The sequence below is a fragment of the Anabas testudineus genome, chromosome 8 (genome assembly GCF_900324465.2).
Source record: "Anabas testudineus chromosome 8, fAnaTes1.2, whole genome shotgun sequence".
Lineage (NCBI taxonomy): Eukaryota > Metazoa > Chordata > Actinopteri > Anabantiformes > Anabantidae > Anabas > Anabas testudineus.
The window spans coordinates 5,477,956-5,498,687 of NC_046617.1; the positions used below are offsets into that span (position 1 = coordinate 5,477,956).

The 20,732-nt window shown below is 38.6% G+C and overlaps 1 protein-coding gene across 1 annotated transcript; it reads left to right on the plus strand.

Annotated features, from left to right (window-relative positions):
- Positions 1-49: 49 nt before the first annotated feature.
- gsg1l (gsg1-like) lies at positions 50-19,168 on the plus strand. Its single transcript, XM_026358315.1, has 5 exons — positions 50-353; positions 8,140-8,187; positions 13,808-13,960; positions 16,380-16,491; positions 18,703-19,168. The coding sequence occupies exons 1-5, from the start codon at positions 65-67 to the stop codon at positions 19,079-19,081; spliced, it is 981 nt and encodes a 326-aa protein (XP_026214100.1). The 5' UTR covers positions 50-64; the 3' UTR covers positions 19,082-19,168.
- Positions 19,169-20,732: the final 1,564 nt, after the last annotated feature.

The following is a 20,732-nucleotide window of genomic DNA, read 5'->3' on the forward strand; positions in this document are numbered from 1 at the left end:
TCCTCATTCTTCTTGGATGAACTTTCTCGCCGCCGGCGGGGACGCGGCCGCTCTCACTGAGATCATGAAAACGACGCGGAAATGTCGCGCACTGCTGTCGGTGGGTCTGAACCTGGTGGCGCTGTTCTTCTCCACCACCGCCTTCATTACCACGTACTGGTGCGAGGGCACCCAGCGCGTCCCCAAACCCAACTGCAGCAAGCAGCGGCACCACAACTGCATCGACTACGGCGTAAACGAGACGGATCAGAACAAGGTGCACTACAGCTGGGAGACCGGGGATGACCGCTTCCTCTTCCGCCGCTTCCACACCGGCATCTGGTACTCCTGCGAGGAGAACATCCACGAGGCAGGTGGGCACATCTGTCCTGAAGCCAGTAGCTCAAAAATCAAAGTCCAGCACTGATCTTGTAGTTAAAAGCAACAAAGTTTAAACTAAGTTGTTCAAACAAAGAAACAAATTGAAGAACAAATCAGAACCATGTCATTTGAGCGCATCTTGGCCCCTTTGGCTCTAATATGATTGTAACACAGCATTTTTACAGTATTTGGATGATTTTACTGTAATTCAGTTTAGTCCTACAAGTTTAGAAGTGTAGATGAGCCACTCTAGTCTTACTCAGTAGGAACATCTGTGGGCACAACAGATGATATTTCATGCTTCAACCAGAGTATGTCACGATGCAGCTTCATTTATTCAGGGAGGATCTGCTGAGAGGCCTCTCTTACCGATCACAGCCCCATGTTAAACACATGAACATTGAGCTGTGTCCACTGAACAGTGTTGATGAGGGGGGGGGGGGGGCTCCTTTTTCACTTGTCCCAGACAGATTTGATCCCTGTCAGGAACAACTGCTCCACTAACTGTTCTTAACTTTGTAAAACTAATCTGCAGATTAATCACTGACGCTACAATGTGCAACACAGCCCCAACACCAGGCTCAGCATCAATCCTTTCTGCTCTGTGCGCCCCCCCCCCCCCTTCCTACAGCTTTGCTTTACTCTTCACACTCATATGTTATTCAGTCTCTCTGAGCTTTCTTTTATTTTTATAATCTGAAGAAGTTAGTCTTGAAAAACACCTCAAGTTTCATCAAATTGTTCATCAGAGGACAAATTTGGAGCAAAATGTGTGTTTAGAGGTAGTTTCACATTGTGCGTGACAGACAGAGGTAAACTGTGTGTGTGGAGGTGGGAGAGGGGTTGTGTTGTGTGTTTTAACCAGAGGTCCTGAAGGAAAATACTGAATTTAAAAGCTGCTAGTGCTGAAATTCATGGTCATCATAAGTCTCTCTCCTCTGATGTCCCGTGTGCCTTTCTTCTGTGTTTTACATGTTTTTTCACTGTTTGGACTTTGACTGGAGCTCTTTTGAACATGTCATCTTATTCTGTCCTCTTCTTTTGTGATGGTTTATTGGCACCAGTGCCATCGGTTGTTTAACTCAACAAGCAGACTCCTAGTATTTGAGTGGTGGATGGAGATGTGCTTTCTTTCTTTTTTCTTTTGCCAATTTGAACACAATTTGCTTCATGTCTGCCCTGCATTTGGATGTAAATCTAGGTTGTGAAAGGATATAATGCTGAAGAAGTATGAAACATGACCTTATAAACAGATATTTTACTTTTTATTATTATTACTTTCTATTTAAATTAGTGACTCATGTTTGTGTCTATACTGTGGAGTATAGGCTGCTGTAAGGTCATTTCATGTTATCCCCATGTGTGTGTGCAGAGAGGTGGGAGCGACTGGAGGAGATCGCTAGTGCACATGATCTGTGGGCCAAAAAAACACAGAAGCAACACAGAGGAAAATTTCCACCTATAGAATCTGAAATTCGTCTTTGAGCATCTTTCATAGGGTTTAATGGACACCATGTTTTGACCAGCAAACAAACAACAACAAACTTTTACATTTGTCAAATAACAAGCTAATACACCTGCTAAGGTAAATTTTAGCTTTTAAGTTTGATGACATTGCCGTGACGATAGGTTTTTGTTTCACACATGGAAAAAAGTTTTCTATAAACTGTATAAATACATATGAATTACAGGTCAGATCAGTTTGTCTCAACCTGAATTTCCCCTTAATGGGATTGGTCCCGGTGTGTGAGCCATACAGGCAGTGCGGCATACTTGTGTATATTTATTACTGTTTGGTATGTCTGCCTTTGCAGGATAAAGAGGGTTTTGACGTCACATACATCACCGAGCAGAGAGTTATGTTAATTAACATTTTCCAGTGTGACTCCATTCCTCTCACTCATTCATCCTTGTTCTCCATCTGGCTTCCCTCTCCTGCTGTCTCTGTTGCCATTATTGTCTTTATAGAACAAAAAAAAAAATCTCTCCTCGTTCTACCTAGGAGAAACGTGAAGAGAGCTTCAGCAGCACATCCTGAGGAGATGATAGGCACAACTGAGATACCAGCCATCACTAATTAACATTCATTAACTTCCAAACATGTCACCGACTGCTGGTAACACAACTGATGTGGATTTCATTCATCTTTCAGGCTCAGTAATTCATAAAAACTCTGGATATGTATTAACAGTATAAACACATTTTATTTATTTAGCGCTACTCACTTGAAGGCGGGGATTTTCTACTATAAAGGTTGCATTTACTTGTAACTCTTATGTGCAACAAGGCAGTAATACTCTGTAACTGGGACACAGTATAGTGCCTGTGGTCATTTTAAGCTTCAGGTAAAGTGTAGAAGAGATGCTGCTGTAATGCTGCTTCATTGTATAAGATTCCAGCTGATTAACTCAGTCCAGACCTGTTACTGAAAACAAAGAAATCACAATTTGCATAAATAGAAAAATAATAATAATCACATTTCTTGAAGTTTCAACATCTGATATGTTGACTTTTCAATCAAATATACATTTTTTCATTCTGTTTTTATATACATTTTACATCACATCCCAACTTATAGTTGCTGCATTGTATTGTCTCTGTACTTGTTTTCTGTCCTTGGTTGCTTTGCACCTTTTTATTGTATTTGGGGGCCTTTGCTGTGGATTTGCTTTTCTTCGTCGTGCATCTCCCTGTGGTGCTTTTGTGATCATTTTATGATCTTTTAACTGAGCCCTATGCGTTTTAAAGAGGAATTATTTCCACTTCACTTGCAGCAGAGGTGGAAGATCTATGCCAGGTGCACCAGACATATATGCTTTTAAATATTATATTAATTATCTCTGCTTTTGTCCGACAACACATAAAGAACACATAACATAAAGTAACAGTTACATTTAACGATGATAGCTTGGCCTTCATCATTAATTATGTCCAGCAACATAAACATGGTGTTTAGAAAAGAATTAGTTGAGTTATAGCCATCTGTTTTTAACATATTTCAGCATATGCATCTTCCCTCAGTGCAGGCAGAAGTGCGCCAGTGTCATTGAAGCTTGGTCAGATTGATTGATGTCCTGCAACTTTACTGCCTCTAGTCATCAGTCTCACTGTGCTGCTCCTCGATGTCCCTGTTCTCCTGTTCAACAAGCAGGGTCCTGTGAAAATGCTTTTAAATTCATCTCTCCCCTAGAATTTACAAGCATGATTACACAACACGAGCCAGACCTGCTGTGAAGAAGTCTGATTATCTCTGTTCAGGTCCTGACTTCACTGACCTTTTTAACCTTTGTTCTTTATGGATTTATCTTGAGAAGTTGATAGTGAATATATAGATACAATGCTATCACTGACCTGGCTACTGTCTTATATGAAGGAGAGAGTGAGACAAGACCACCTGGGCAATTAAAGGTTAAATAAAAAAAAACACTATCTTTCTGTAATGAACACATCAGTGAGGCTTACTCACTTCATTACATCACTACAATCTGGCACGGCTGGCGAAGAAACTCGTAAGGAGCTCAGCTCGATACTGTTTTAACAGCAGTAATGAGAAAACAGTTGCTCCAGGAAAAGGCTTTAGTTTGCACAAGGTTTTACATCAAAATGGAGTTTTTATAGACCCCCTCATAATTTCTGTTTGCCCCTTTCAGCAGCCAGTTTCATTTCTTGGCCGATGTTTAAAAGGTGGGATTTATTTTACATGGGTTCGTCTGCAGTATGTGCTGTTGCTGTTGTTGGATCCTTGTTTCCTTCCTCCTGAAATTACATTAACTGCATCTTATGAAGGCAGAAAAATGACAACGTTATAATGCTAGACCATAATACTGGGCATTGAATGTGCAACAACAGTTAAATGATGTCAGCCAGATTTCAGTGTTCATTGATGGGAGACATTAATGAAGCCATTACTCAAGTTCAGCTGAAGTTGACGGAAACCTGTCAATCTGACCGTAAGGAGACTGTTAACTTCAGCTTTATGGTTTAGTTTTTCTCTTGTGGATCAGAGGTGCTGATTGATATAATGTATTTGCTGTTGCACAGTATTCTGGATGGGAAAAAAATGAGACTGACTACCTAACACTGTGGTCGCATTAATATCTAAATCAGCAAAATGTATCAATCCCCAGTCGGAGTGCACACAGAGCTTTTTTTATTGAGTTCAGCTTTGGTCAAATCCCACCATTGATCTTATCCATACATCCATTATCTGATCCTGTTCAGGGGGCTGGAGCCAATCCCAGCTGTAATTAGGAGGGTACAGCCTGGACAGGTCTATCACAGGAGTGATGCATACAGTAGAAACACAGAGGCTGTGATTACAATTGGTTTTAAAATGTGCGTGGGGATCACGGATCACAAGTGAACCACCATGTTTTAGCACTGTCTGCATACATGTCTTTTAGTGTCACGCAGCCCACTTGTGTGCATTACAGCTACGTCACATCTGCTAACATGCAGTCAGTCCATCAACATGATGGTGGTCGGTCACGTGGTCCAGCACGCTTTCACCAAAACAGCCACCACATCCTGCATTGATGATTTATTTTCTATTATGGATGCATACCAGAAGAAAACCCATGTAAGCATTAGAAAAATACATAAACTCCCCACAAAAACCTTGCTGGCTTATGTAATACTATCTGAAATACTGCAATTTGCCATTGCTGTTCTATGTCTGTTGCTGTTCTTGTAAAAGCAGGTAGACGTGAGTTGAGGTGTATCTGGACCCATTTATAATTAACTGTGGATTGTAGAAATCAGGCGTGTGTGTGCGCTCAGATACGGCTGAATAATGTAGACAGACACAACTGCTAGAAGTAATGGTACGTTAGGTGTTGTTTCACAAAACCATTCATACTCATTACAGCTGCAATTAGCCCCAAATGACACTGGATTGCTGATTAAACAGGCTTCAGAGCTGCTGGCTGCTGGAACAGGGAATAATGAACGACTGGTTTGAAAGTGAGAGCTGGGACTATGAAACTAAAAATACAAGAAAAGACACTTGAAACCACCCGAAGCCTCTTTGAAATGAATATTTTCCATTACAACCCGATAGACTGGGAGCGTGATAACTAGGAGTTTTTGGTTAATTGACATTTTAGAGGAGCGTTGTCTCCTGTGTGCCGAAAGAAGGTGTAGGAATACTGATTGTGCTGTTAGTTAGTCTTGTCGTCGGGTCACAGACAAGCCCGCTCACTCTTTAATTACATTTTAAATTCATGTCCTAATCAGATGCTGTGCTACTCACCTTTTGGCTGTGGCACAGTTTCACGCCAGCTCAACAAGTCTACTACACATTCATCTGTGTCTCCTGCTTAGTTACCTCAAGTTTTTAACCTTGGATGAGATGAATTATAACTACCTCAAGTGAATATTTGCAGAATGTGTGAAATAGCATGCTGCATTCATTACAGGGAAGTCTTAGCTGCAAGTATTATCATGTTATTCTAATTTTAGTTTAGCTAAAGCTGTGGGTAAGTGGCCAGCAGGGAGAGCAACAAATGCTGATAGATAACTTTAACATATTCGGAAGGTTAAAATAGGATAACATTTAGGACTACACTCTGCACCCAGCACAATCAAAATCACAATCAGGTGGGATCAAGGAAACAGAAGAATCAGCACACAGGCAAGAAACAACCAAGTGGAAAACAGGCAGAAATGGCTGAACCAGTAACGCAGCGGACTGAAAATGAAGGCTTGATTCTTATAGTGGCAGGTTGATGAAATGATAGACAGCCAATCAGGATGGTTAGAGGGTCAAGGAATCTCCAATGGAGGGAAATTCACTGAGGGAAACCAGAGGGCACATGTGACATGACAGGTGGTGTGCTTCAATAATCGTTTGCCATGCTGTCCTTCACTTTGCCTTGGCCCCACGTCCATGCATGTAGCTATTTTAAAGAAGATTGAAGATGCAGGGGGGAACCAGGAATCAAACCACCAACCACCAACTCTTGCCATTGTTGTCACTTGTGTTCTGCTCACGTGACAGATGGCAAAAGTATTCAAGAGTAATTCAACTCAAAATGACACTGGTCACAGAATGGGGCTAGAAGAGTCAGTGAAGTAAAAGGAAGAAAGAAAGAGAAAGAGTGTTTAAAGTCAGTTAAATATGTATATTTCTTATGTTTTGGTACAAATGATTAATGTCAAAATGCCTGTCACGTGATATAGTCATATAAACAGTAGTATCAGGAGTATTTTACTGTTTTCACCATAAACTCAAGTTTCAGTTCACGTCTGTTTTAGCCTCTGAACCTTCAGTTATATAGAATATCTGTAAGACATATAGAGAGTATCTTCATCTGTTGTTTTGGAGTGTGTGGGTTGGGGTTCACTGTGCAAGGAAGTGTGAGGGCGTTGGTGTTCAGGCTCATTATGGATGGGTCTGCCTGCTGCCTCTGACACTGCAGAGACTGAGTTATGGCTCGTGTTGTGGCCACTGATCTGTGACTTGCAGGGTCCCACTGAGCTCTGATCAACTCTCTGCAGCTGTTATAAGCCAATATGATTCTGCATTACAAAAAATACTCCTTAAATGATCTTTTATTGATATCTCGTGAGACAAATGCCACAAACTATGTGATAGGTTTGAGTTTGATAAAGTAGTCGGGCTTCAAACCTTCTCTTAGCGCATTAACTGCTGCAGCCACTGTTGTAGATGACATAGCTAACCGATGTGATTAAAAGCAACACTGTCTTTCTAGATGTATCACACACTTTTATAGTGTTGATCACAATATTTTGTTATATAAGTTTCTTTCTGTGGGTTTTGATATGTGGCCAAGAGGTTAGGGATCAACACCAAAGCCCACTAAGAGCACTTGTCAAGCACATCTCACATCGCATTGAGAATATTACCACATAGAGAATGTCAAAATGCCTAAAGCACAACCACTGCAAAACAGTACAAAACACTAAGTACTTTTTTAAAGGCACAGCATGTACAGTGTGCCATTACAGGCAACGAACCCTAGTTAGGGCTTGTATGCAGTTACACATAAATGTACGGGGCAAATAGTGAGTTTGCAGAATGTGTATTAACAGCAAAACACTGCTACCAGTATTTCTGTTCAGTTATCCATCTGCTAAAATTCAAACTGTTGTTGCTGATGGTTGTAAATAAATAATCCTCAGTCAGTTGATAAAGGTGTTCCTCAAAGACCAGTATTGGGCTTGCTATTACATAGATTCTAGTTTTTATTGAATTTTGAAGTCCTGACAGGCCCTGCTACCTAAGCTTTTAACATTTAACATCCCTAGTTCAGATCCCAAACCCAAATCAGGGGACTGGTTACTGTTTTCTAGTTCTTTGCACCTTATGCAACATATTTGAGGACACAGTTGACCAGCTCAGTTTTGAGGCACTCATTACTCTGAGATGTTACTGTCACAGCAAAGATAATACAGAACTCAAATATACAGCTCAGAAACAAATAATAAAATTTAGTTTAGCAGAGCAGACAAAAGTTCTGTCCTGAAACTTAGAGTATTAGCTTGTATTTTTCTATCCTTTTAACACACTGACCCTAATGCTGTTTATATCCTCTTTTCTCCTCTCTTTGGATTTGTTTTCATCTCTGTGTCATCACCCTTGCCCATTACCTTAATACTTTCTCCTCTTTCTCTTCCTTCCTTCTCTCATTCCATATCTCGGCTTCATTCCCAGCTCATTTCACCTTGAATTTCTCTCCTCTCTCCACCTCTTTACCTCTTTAAATCACTCTCTTTCTCCCTCTCCACTTCCTACCACTCCCCTCTTTCCTCTCTCAGGTGAGAAGTGTCGGAGCTTCATTGATCTGGCCCCAGCATCAGAGAGAGGTGAGTAATGATGGTCATTAGGTATCGCCGCCGTTCTCTGCCACTCCCCACTGCTCCCCACCTGTTCATCCAGCCTGGAGAAAACAAAATTATCTGTATATGTAGACCTCTTTCTGGACTTCATTGTTTGCTGTCAGTTTTGAAAAACTTATTTCTATAATGTTATTCAGCCACATTTACCTGCAGAGAAGAAAGTTTGTGGTTACATACTAGAGGTCTGGTTAAATTAATTAATTTAGGTGCAGGTGATGAACAATTACAGGTAACTGCAGTTTGGCACTGAGCTATGTTTTAGATCAGAGGTGTTGGAAAATCAGTCTATTTTTGCTGTTTCATGTTTGTTTTAGGTGCTTGTTAAAAACATGATTCCAGATTCTCTGAGGCATCTTATAAGCTTAATTTTAAGCATCCTGAGTCCTTCATTGTTTTGACACTGAAAAAAAGTAGAGAAAACCTAAAATTTCAAGGCAATTTAACTGCAAGAGATTTTTTGAGTTTTCAAGCCAACTCAATTTCCAAAGAAAATCTTCTTGAGTTTTGTTCAGTTAATTTATCTTTTAATATATCTAATAACTTACATTTTTAAGTTTGTCTATTGTTTATCTGTTGTTAAGCAAATTACAATTTAATACTGAGAATTACAAACGACACCAACAAATTATTTTGAAGACAGCAAAACATCTCCGTTGTTTATTTTAAACATGACACGGTAATAAAACTGCACTGTAAAGTTTAACTTTTTGTTGTGTTTTGTACTCATTGTTTTATTAACTTACACACTTTCTAAAATGTCCCCAGTTAATTTAAAGAAAAACAACAATGGTCCTGCAGCTGACATAATAAACTAAAAGTTAATCTGAGTTATCTACAGTTAATCTGCACCTATTTTCTCTGAAGAACTAAAAAAGCACAATATTTTAAGAACATTAACTTGTTTTTTTGTTTGTTTGTTTACAATTTGGGAATTTTACCAACATCAGAAGACCAACTTTTAACAAGAAGATTAACATAGTTAGTTGAAGCTGTTACTTTGGGGTAGTTTACGGTGAAATTAAATACTTTTAGTTTAGTGGAATAAAAATTCACAATATAAGTTTTCATTTTTACAGCGCAGAGTAGGGAGCATAAGGAAAGTGACATGTATTCATTGATATGAAACAAGCTCTCAGATTTCATTTCTGGGAGTTATAGAAACCTACACCCCAACAAAAATGAGGAGGATGCCTCATGCTCACAACTAACCTTTTTTAATTTCCAAAATTTGTCACAAGAACATCATTGTATTTTATGTTTCCATCATTAATATACTGAACACAATCTGAAAACATTTACCTTAACCAAGAAACACAAGTGTTCTTCACCTCACGGTAATTCAATACTTCCTTGAATTAATGTATACATTCATTCTCTTACAGGAGACAGTATTCATAATAATCTCAGTCTGCCTTCATTGTCTATCCACTAATTCTTTATTACTAATGGAACATTTTCTTTAGCCTCTACATCATTTCTTTTACCTTCATATGAGTGTCCATATGAAGTAATTCTTTTTTTTAGTTGGATCCCACATGCCGAACAGACAGTATACTGCACATTTCTATTCACCAGGATGCTGGATAATAGGAAATATTAAAGGCAACTCATCAGGGGTTATCCTAACTGCAGATAAGCGCAACAGTGCTTGATATTTATTCCTGCAGCGCATTAAAAGGAATATATCAGCGTCCAGAAGAAAGGGAATATTTTGGTACATGTGGGCGTAGCCTCTAATTCGCTGTTTCATGCAGAGTAGGTAGTTAATAATGAAGGTTATCTGATGGTTTCATCTGTTAATGCCATCTGGATGAAGAGCAGGAGTGTTGCATGGAGCAGTGGTGGATGATATGATGTATTGAGAAGGGCGACCTTGCTTCTCACACAAGGATACAATATGCTAATCTGCCTTCTTTTGCGCCCAACAAGCTCACTGCTGTGTTTTATAACACACAGCTGCTGCTCGGTCAGATCCAAGTCTGTCCTTAATGAAAACTGAGACGAAAAAACTCTAATTTGTTTACAAGAAAACACCCAGTAAAGCAGGGTTGTTGCCAGCATTTTCAAAATACTGTGGTTATTATTGCAGAGTCCTCCAGCAGAACCGCTGCACCTGAGATATGCATATCTGGTCAACAACCAAACTCAGTACAATGTTTTCAGTATTCAGTTCGATTTAGCCATTCAGGTATAGTTTTGGTAAAGTTTGACACTCTACATTGGGTAAACATTTCCTCTACATTGTCATCAGTGATTCTGATAAATATTAATACTGTTTTTTTTTTTACTAATTCATCACCTATAAAGCTGACATGACTTACAGCATATAAACTTTATCAAATATAATTAGTTCATGAGTTCATTTAACTATGTTTGCATGTATGTATGTATGTATGCACTAGAAACCAGTACATAACCATTAATTTAATGATGAGTTAATACAGTTTAAAACCGAAGCAGCATATTGTATACATGTGACACTGCATCAATAAATTTCATCAATTTATTTACAGATAAGCTGACATGATTATCTAATTAGTCCTTCACACGCTTAAGAATTGATTAATTGTTTATTTATTAATTTGGTTAATATTAAGTAAAAACATGTAGTTTAATGTGAGATTTGCTCCTGTAACTATCTGACCACAATTTGAGGAACTATAGTTTTGACTCAGGACACTTAATGGGCACTTTGATTTTGTATGTATATTATGTTAATTAATTAATTAATTAATAAGAATACTAAGAACAATTTACATACATAGTTGCCATTTTCATCCTAAATCCACTGATCCATAGTCTTTTTTAATCATGTTAAATCTTATTCTTGACATGAAAGTGCTTCGCAGAACCCTTAAACGTGGTGTCAAAGAGAGAAAACTGCCAACCTCACGTACCACTGACACACTCACACTCACACATGCACACAGAGTAATTAAAGATGTAATTAAATCCATTTGAGATGAGACTCGGTCTGATGAGCTGCTTCCTTCCTGTTATCAGTCCTGCTGGCTGAGTCCCTCAAAACACGTTTTATTTACTGTCTTCAGTTTAATGAAGTCTCAGTCTAGTGATACATATTCAGTGATACAGAAACAGGGGAGAAAATTATTTTGGTCAATATTGTGTCCCTAACAGGCATTTTCTACACTCGGAATTGAAAACAAAGTGGCTGGAAATTAAAGCTGCAGCTAACGAGAAACAAGCGGGGAAAAGCTACACTGGTGTATCAGAGCAATGCTGCCCCTTCATTAAAATCATATCTGTGACAACTGGACAGTCAGTGAAGTAAAAGGTGTCATGCATGTGGCTTACAGGGACTTTATTTTGTTTTCTCACAGTAAAGAAAAAAACACAGATGTTCCCATTTGTTCAATTTCTTAATTTCTTATTTTTTAACTTAATTTAATATGCTAAAACTGTTGAAACAAGAAAGTGACTCAGGAAGGAGGTTTGTTGGTTCACAAGCTTTGTTGGTTTGGGATGATTATGCTGTAGTCTGCCCCTTGTGGCTTTGCAAGGACATGCAAAGACGCAGATGGCGATACTTTTATCTACAACCCCGTTCGTAAATGGCAAGGTTTTTGACTGCACTCATTTCTTTTTTATAATTCTAGTATTATATTCTGTTGTTAGTGTCAGAAGCTTATGTAAAACTTTGTGAATATAGAAATATGGTGCCTTCAAGTCTTGAGAAAAGTGGGGCACAAAATTAGGCCCCATGTTGGCTTTTCCTGTCCTCCTCCAAACTGATGTTCGCATTGAAAAGGCAGCCTGCAGGTTGTGCTTCCACCTCATCTACATCCCAGACAGAGCGGAGTAGAGTTGATACAGTAATCCTATTTAACTCTGTGTTGTGAGCAGCTTCTAAAAATTATGCATGTGGAGAGCTATGAACAAAAAAAAGTCAGTGAGCTCTGGTGGTGAGAGTAGATCCCAAGGGCGGCTTCAGTTACAGGATGACAACTCTGCTCTGCCTCAGAAATGTTCACATTTCTAGAGCATGAAGCACTACAGTGAGGTCGTAAAACTTGTTCATCATCTTGCCTAACGCCTGTCTCTGCTTTGATGGGACTTTTTTCTCTGTATGACCAGTGGGCTCCACCGAAGCAGTAAAGAGCCAACAATAAATGTGTGTCAAACAAGCAGGTGGACGTATCAAACACACCCTCCCTTCCTCCTGAAGTCCAATCAGAAACAAATATTTCACCTTGTCCTCAGCTCTAAATGTCATGTCGTGCCTGCTGTGGAGAGATGTATCATCATCTTCCGAAGATTCATCAAAGTTTCATCAGGAGTTTCTGGGTAATCGAACACAGGATAAATGAATGATGACAGAATAAATGGAAGGACAATCAAACGTCCCCGCCCTCGGTTTGTGCCTGGAGGAAAAAAAATACAACATTTAATCTAATTTTTACAACCTGAGCACATAACAGGACCAGTGCTGACAGTTTGTCAGAAAGCAAGTTTACTTGTAAGGCATATGTCACACACAAAACAGTTTCATAGTGGTTTCATAATGAATTAAAGCACTGACAACTAAAGACAGCATAAATCACTAAAATGAAAATAAACCTGTTTCCTAATGATAAAAAAACATAAAGAAGCTAAGTGGATAATGAAAAATGCAAGAGCGAGGTAAATGTGGGTGTCATCTGCATAGTTTTTATAGTGTTTCACTAATAATTCAGTTTAATTAAGACCTCTGAGCCTTTTTTGTCTGACTTTTTTCATGAATCACTCAATCTCTTCGTTTGCAGACTGGAAAAACTTTGACAAGTGAAAAGTCAGACCTCCAGAGTTAACTTTGTATTTCTTTTTGTAAACTTTCGTATCTGTAGCAGCACAGACGTATAGAGAGAATTAGAGGAGCAGTATCCCACAAGTCATTGCTGCATTCAGTTTGATCTATTTTCTCATCTGGAGCCAACCTCTGGCTTTGTGTCGTCTGAATGGCCCAAACAGACTCCTACTTCAGGTTTTCAATAAAGAATAATTTAATTTTAAAATAAAACATTATGCTAATTATCCTTTAATGGAATATGACAAAAGGGCTGCCATGGTGAGGAGTGAATGTCAAACTATCGTTAAAACAGGATATCTTGGGTGCAGTAGTGATAATTTAATAACGAGCATTGAAGTCTCTAATGTGACCTTAATCTCTGACATAGTCCTTAACAGTGTTTCTTGTCACACCCCCATTAGGAGTAATGTACTAAATCAAGTCCTTGGGTTTGTTAGGGGGCATGCTGTTTTTGGTTATGAAAAGGCAAACAAAATAAGACATCTTCAAAATACAGTGTATTTCTCTCACTAAGAGAAGTCCTGCATTTCCAGATGCAGACAAAATGTAACTTCAGTTTCATTAAAAAAGACTTGATCTACCTTTTCTTTATTAAGAACAATCAGTTGAATTCTTTGATAATATTTGAAAACGAAACATTTGAAGGTACAAAGCGCTGACAGAGCTGCAGAGCTCACGTCTGATTTTAGATTCCTTCACCACACTGGAAACACTTGCAAATTTGCAGATCACCGCTGAGTGTTTTTGTGTTTAATAGAGTTTTCTGTGTTGCATTTGCAGGTGTGCTGTGGTTGTCAGTGGTGTCAGAAGTGCTCTACATCCTGCTGCTGGTGGTCGGCTTCAGTCTGATGTGTTTGGAGCTCTTCCATTCCAGTAACGTCATTGACGGACTCAAACTGAACGCCTTCGCCGCTGTCTTTACTGTGCTGTCTGGTAAGATGAAAGCCTTGAAGCACACGCAAAAACTTTTAAGACTATTTTCCTGACTGTGCATACTCCTAAATGAAGACATTAAAATTAATCAATAAATCCCTTCTATATGTTTTTTTGAAAAAGAAAATTTGTAATGGTTCTGATATCCTGATATCCCACTTTTAATAATAACAGTCAGTTATAAGAACAATGCTACGGAGTATTGACAGCAGGATCTTTACAAAACAACCAGACCGCATATTGCTTAGATTCTCCTCCACATTGAGAAATGCTCTGGGAATTACAAGCAGTGTGGAGAGAGACTGATGCAGATTTATGAGAGGTCGTGCAGGGTCAGAGGTTATCCCCTGGAAGCCTCTGCTGTGTCAGGTGCCAGAGATTTTTCTCCCGACTCATGTTAAACCTCTTACACAAGAAGTTGGCTATGTGTCCAGCAGGCTGCACACTGCATGTTTCCTTCTTAGGATTCTTTAAGGATGTTTTCAACAGACCATTCACCCTTTTAAAAAGCACATTTTACACGATTGTCACTGCTCACCTGGTACCTCAGTTAAAAGTCGCTTTGGATAGAAGCACCAAGTGACTAAATGTAAATAAAGCTTTACTTGTTGCATTCGAAATAATAGATTTGATCTGAATGCCATTTCCTAGTGGCATGACAAGCCAATGAATATCCTTCACTTGGATAATGTTCATTGATGTTTTGGAAATATCAATATCGTGTGCAGCATATGGAGCCAGTCTCTATTAGACAAATCAGATTTAGGCTCAAACTGTAAAATACAATTGAGTGCAAACTCATACTTCTACAAAATGTGTTTTTATACAGAACAGTACATCTGATGACTTGCAAGCGTTCGTGTCATTTAACAGAGTTGTATATTTACAGACTTAGTTGTTTGATGGGTAGAATTTTTGAATGCATTGATAGAATTACTGTACAATATATCCAATGGCCGTGGCTGGGTGTCTATGTTTGGTTGGTTTTCAGATGCCATATTGTTAAGTGGATACCTTATGTTCATGTACTTTATGATTATTTAGAAAAAAAGTAGTTCTATCAAGGTGTAGATGAAAATGTCAATAGATTGCCATGTCATTATAAACAAAAGTGTTGGACAAATAAATTATTTTATTTGTAATTACTCTGTAATGTATTACTCTGACATGTATACACGTAGGCACATCCACACACACACACACACACACACACACACACACACACACGCTCACACACAAACGCAACACTGTCCTCTGTGGTGCTGTGATATATAACCTCTGCATTAATGTCACATTAGTTCATTTACACTGTGGCTTTTTGATTTACTGCATGTTTATGAGTGATTATATTCCTATCTCAAATTGATTAGATATCTCATAACTGGCACTGTATAATGATTAATTATGATAATTAGATGATTTCTGATTTATTAATGGAAATATGCTGCGCTGTAACTCACAGGTGAAGTGATTTATTATTGTTTGTTTATGGTAATTATCATGGCACATTATCTTGTGCTGAGGGTTAGTGTTATGGAAGAAAAAGGGCATGAATGGTTAATCTATTCTCAGAGCGTTACAATTAGTCAGGTAAAGTTTGTTTTGCTGTTGGCACTAGAGGAAAGTTCATGTGGCCATTAAATCATCCGAGTTCATCCTCGTCATCTACATTTTATGGCAGTTATTAGATGTTGATATTTATTGAGTGTAAGGAGCTTTTTCCCAGGCGCCTCATGAAAAAAAGGTGTCACTAAACTGTCAGTATTATCCTATTTTTCATCATAACCATGTAAAATCATCCTCGTAAGACAATAACTCTAGAGTGAAATAGAAGAGTTTGCAGTGCAATATGACTTCAATTGGAATTAATTTATAAACATTTTTGATGTTTTCAGTCTGGATTAAAGTGGTGAACTATGTGTATGTATATAAAGGTTTTGCATGTTAGGATCCTAACATTTGCTTATTGATACTAAACACAAAGGCTTTTAGAAATGTTATTAGTTTTGCATATATTTAGTTCAAAAAATAATTAATTAGTTAAGATAATGGAAAATGCAAATGTGCAATATGTCAACGAGTGTCCTCACAGATATATGAGACATGACTGGCTATGTATGGCTTGTATGGCATTGTGAGGACAAGCATGAATTTTTAACCTTTGGACTGAGGACCTTTTTACAAAGTGAGGACATTTTAACCTGTCCTCACAATGAGAAGGGTGTTTATTGAGCAATTTCAGGGTTAAAACTAGGTTTTGGTTAGGTTAAGGTTCAGAGTAATACAGTAAATGTGATAAATTATAAATGAAAACAGAGGAGATTAGCGTGGCCTACACGGCAGTAAGGAGCTAGGAAATGCATTATGTTAATGAGTGTCTTCACACTGACTGCCATACAAAAATGTGTGTGTGTTGCAGGACTTCTGGGTATGGTGGCCCACATGATGTACACTCAGGTGTTCCAGATCACAGTCAGTCTGGGTCCTGAAGACTGGAGACCTCACAGCTGGGACTATGGCTGGTCCTTTTGGTCAGTCCAGACACACACACACACACACACACACACACACCTTACCAACAGTGGACTGTCACGCCATGCTGACAAAGTGTAATTAAAATGTGTTCATAAAATTCAATTGTCAAAAGTAGACTTCCAGTCCCTAGCTGTAATAAAGGGGAACCTTTATTGGCTGATCTGTCTGTGGTGACAAATACTAACTTATATTTTTATTTACAATATAAACTGCCATTAAGTGATCACTTAAATCTGTTGTTTTGCACATTTATACTTACTACACAATATAATTGTGTAGTTTTGCACTTGATTAGCACAATACTTTTTATGTGAAATAGTATAATAATATTATATTTTGCATTTTGTTATTATATCTTGAGGTGTTTAAGTCTTAGGGCTGGAGTTTGAATCCACAACCTAAACACTTCAGAGCAGTCTTTGCACGCCCTCGTTTGTCTTACCAGTATTTGTTTGAGCCTTTAGGTTTTTACTTAAGAAGTTGAACTTCCAAATTCAGTACAGCACTTGAGAATTAAACCCAAGAATTCATAATTTAAGATCGGGCACCACAAGCTATTTCACATGTACTGCACCCAGTAAAAAACTAAAGGATTTATGAACCTTGGGTAAAATGATGTTTGCTGACTTACTGGGGACTATATAATTTACTACATAGTTATTAAGTGTGTCAACTAACTCAGATCAGTGTGCACCAAACAGACCCATCCTCTTTACATTTACATAATCAAAAATGACATCATTTGGCTACACCTACAAATGTCTTTGAGCGTGTCAGCACTAAACAGAAGGTGTGCAGGTACACGGGGCAACATTGTTGTGTTTCTGGAATAATTAGCCAGACAAGACTCGTCTTGACCTTCCCTGCTCTCTGCTGGAAAGTAGAGCCAAGCTGCAGCTGTCAGTCTTTCAAGTGAAGGTCTCTCATTTAACGCCATGAGGGAGTCGTTCAGGATCATTAAAATGGAATAAATTCAGCAGGAATGATTAACCTCCACTGCACCAAAGGGCCAAAAAGCTCCTTCAGGACAAAACAGAAGTGCGACTGTGCCCTGTTCTGAGGATGATGGATAACTGATGCTCTCACATGTTCTGTTTTAAGCTCTCTTGAAACTGATAACCTGCCTGAGAGATGTGTTCTTCAAAATTGTTCTATTGCCATGTCCAGTGTTTGTGCAGGTCAAAATGGCTTGCTGATGTTAATTGATCTGTTTAACCAAATATTCAGACTAGTAAAACCAAGAGGAGTCATAATGAGCTTGTTATTATTACAGTCAGTATCACAGGACACATCTGGGTAAAGAGAAACACCAGTCACATGTTCAAATACTTTTTCTCACTTTGTTTTTGGTGATTTGGGTCATCTCATGTCTTTGTCCATGCCTTTGGTGTAAAGCAAACACAAATGAATTGCCATTCCAATACTTTTGGAGAGGACAATATTAATACATTTAACAGGCTCTCATATTCCTTAGAACAGAAACCTTTTCATTTTCTGGAGAAAGTGCTAGTTATTTATATTTTATTGGTTTTCATTGACTGTTCTGATCTGTGCAACATACTGTACGTTGTGATTGTTTTGTGTTTTACTGTGTTGTTTTCTGAGTGGTTAACTTATGAAGAAAAAAGAAAAGTGGAAATGATTGATCACTGTTTGTGACATTAACCCAGATAACACAGAACTGTACCATTTTAGAGATAAAGAGTGATAGATTGCATCTTTTTTTCATTTTGTCTTTCTAGTTTTCTTGCTGAGCATCTTTAGGGGTCTTCGATAGTGTTTTGCTTTACAGGCTCTGCACAGGACTTAAACCTACTCCCTCCAGAGCCACAACACTCTTTCAATTAGCAGCACATCAATTATGTGCCTGCTAACGTTAACACGAGCAGAGTCTTATTTAGAGAGAGTATTCAGTAAATCACCACAGATGTTTCTCTGAGTGGTTTTTTTAGTCCCAGAGGAAACAGTCACATCTCTCTCACACAGTAAATCCCTGCTGTTCTGCGGGACTAGTGGTTCCACATTTTGATGATGTGGTACTGAGTGTGTGTTGCTTTTCAGATTTATTAAAAATGTTTCTCCACTGGTTTCATTAGAAACTAGCAGGTACTAACAACATCTATGCTGCTGAAAGATTGATTAGTCATTCTCCTTCCATCCATACTAATCTTCTCATTAACATCTTGTCTCTGTCTTCCTCTAACCAGCATGGCGTGGGGTTCCTTCACCTGCTGTATGGCCGCCTCCGTCACCACCCTCAACTCCTACACCAAGACGGTGATCGAGTTCAGACACAAGCGAAAGCTGTTTGAGCAGGGCCTGCGCGAAGAGCAGAACTACATTGACCAAGAGGCTTTCCATTACTTCCGGGACCGCTCCCTCCAGTCCATCTCCAGCACCGTGGAGGTCTACCCAGGCCACAGTGGAACCAGAGCTGGGATGATTGTTGGGGGTCCAGGGCCGGGTCCAGGCCCAGGTCCAGGTCCAGGTCCAGGCCCGGGTCCAGGGAGAGGAAAGATTAGAGCCACATCAGCCTCCATAGACCTAGGGGAGAACACAGACTCTCTAGGGGAAGAGCAATGCTGAGGTACCCAAAGGAACAGGAGGATCATGTGGTAGGAGGCACCATCGGATGATGACATGGACTTTATTAGGTCTGGACCCAGCCGCAAAACTGAAAGCACAGCCGCCCTTATTTTAAAAAAGAAGAAAATTAACAGACTTGGTGTGAAAAAGTGCAGAGAAAGAAAATAAAATTTGATGGATGTGTTCTACAGTATATATATACATATATATACATACAGTATGCTGTATATGTAATGAAAATCAGTATAAAGTGTAAGAAACTTGTTGAGTTTGTGGATGGAAATAAGGAATTTGTCAGCATATTTCAAGGTGCTATGTGTAGTATTTTTAACATAACAAATCATGAAAATCTTAAGGCATTAGAGCCTGTGTAGCTTTTGCTATACAGTGACAAGTGAGATAAAGATAATAGTAAATGCTAAAGAGTTTGATTTCTTAAAATAAACTTTAAATTGTAAAAAGATTGCATTATTTTCTTTTAAATATGACAGAGACATTTTATTTAATAGAAATAAACTTTAAAATTAAAAATTAAATACTGAAGTAAAAAAAATTGTGTGCTATCAAAGTAATTACATAATCATGCCTGAAATCTTTGGTCTTTCTGAAACTATGAAACCTACACCTTATTATTATTCAATATGTAATCTACTGCATTATGTAAAATGGAATTATTGATACAGACTTTAGCATTTAAATTACATTGCTTTAATTCAAAAACTGCAATAAGCCTCATTCTCAGATTCAAGTGTGATAAACTGAAAATACTACACATAGCACTTTTGAACAGGCTCTGTCCCGCCCATGTCCTATCTTTGACGCTGAATGTGAAATCTGCTGTTGAGAGTTAGCCTTTTCTCCTCCTGAGAGCAACACAGAGATTCATATTTTCTGAGATTACTTGTGTGTATCTTGTGAGTATTGGTGTGAATACTTGCCCATAGCCTTCAGACAACTGTAAAACTACAGTATTTATTTTTTCACATCAGAAACACTAACCACGAAGACTCCCTGGAACTGAACAAACTGCTTAACATCACCCCCGCACCACTTAACTCAAACCTTACTCGCACATCACTACTAATTCTTCGCTGCATATCGTAACATTTTTTAAAAACTCTCCCCTCTTCCTGTTTGTTCATTTTGCAGATCTCACCGTCTTTGCCCGGAACCTCCCACGATGTCTTGCAAAATGATTCCCTCACATCCTGTAGACAATGAAAGGGTTGAAACATTGCACCGCGTTGCACCTCACACAAGCCAAGTGCTTGCTGAAACAGTAGGTCTCATTAGCACTGTGAGTTTTACGTTCATGTTTTTGCAGTCAAGACCCTGTTAAATCATGAATCATATTGAACATTGTGGTTACAGGGCTCTTTCTGTCACTGTCTTCACAGTCGTTTGACTAAAGAGTTAAAATTCTTTTATCTATTAAATCACTTTGAAGTAAAATATTATTACTGAACCTGCCAAAAATGAAAACCTACAAACAAAACAACCCCAATGTAAAATGAATATTCTGTATCAGAAGGGTAGGTATGTTGTATCCCTCACTAGAAAGATTCCACTATAATACTTAACATTGAAGATAATAATTTTGTTTGTCTCTACGACTGACTGCATTGACTACAACTGCAGTCATTTGATCCCA

Excerpts from the sequence above, each read along its gene's own strand:
- gsg1l (XM_026358315.1), top strand. The coding sequence starts at position 65 with ATGAAAACGACGCGGAAATGTCGCGCACTGCTGTCGGTGGGTCTGAAC. Across the intron at positions 8,188-13,807 it reads GGCCCCAGCATCAGAGAGAG|GTGTGCTGTGGTTGTCAGTG; the intron begins GTGAGTAATGAT and ends TTGCATTTGCAG. Across the intron at positions 16,492-18,702 it reads GACTATGGCTGGTCCTTTTG|CATGGCGTGGGGTTCCTTCA; the intron begins GTCAGTCCAGAC and ends TCCTCTAACCAG.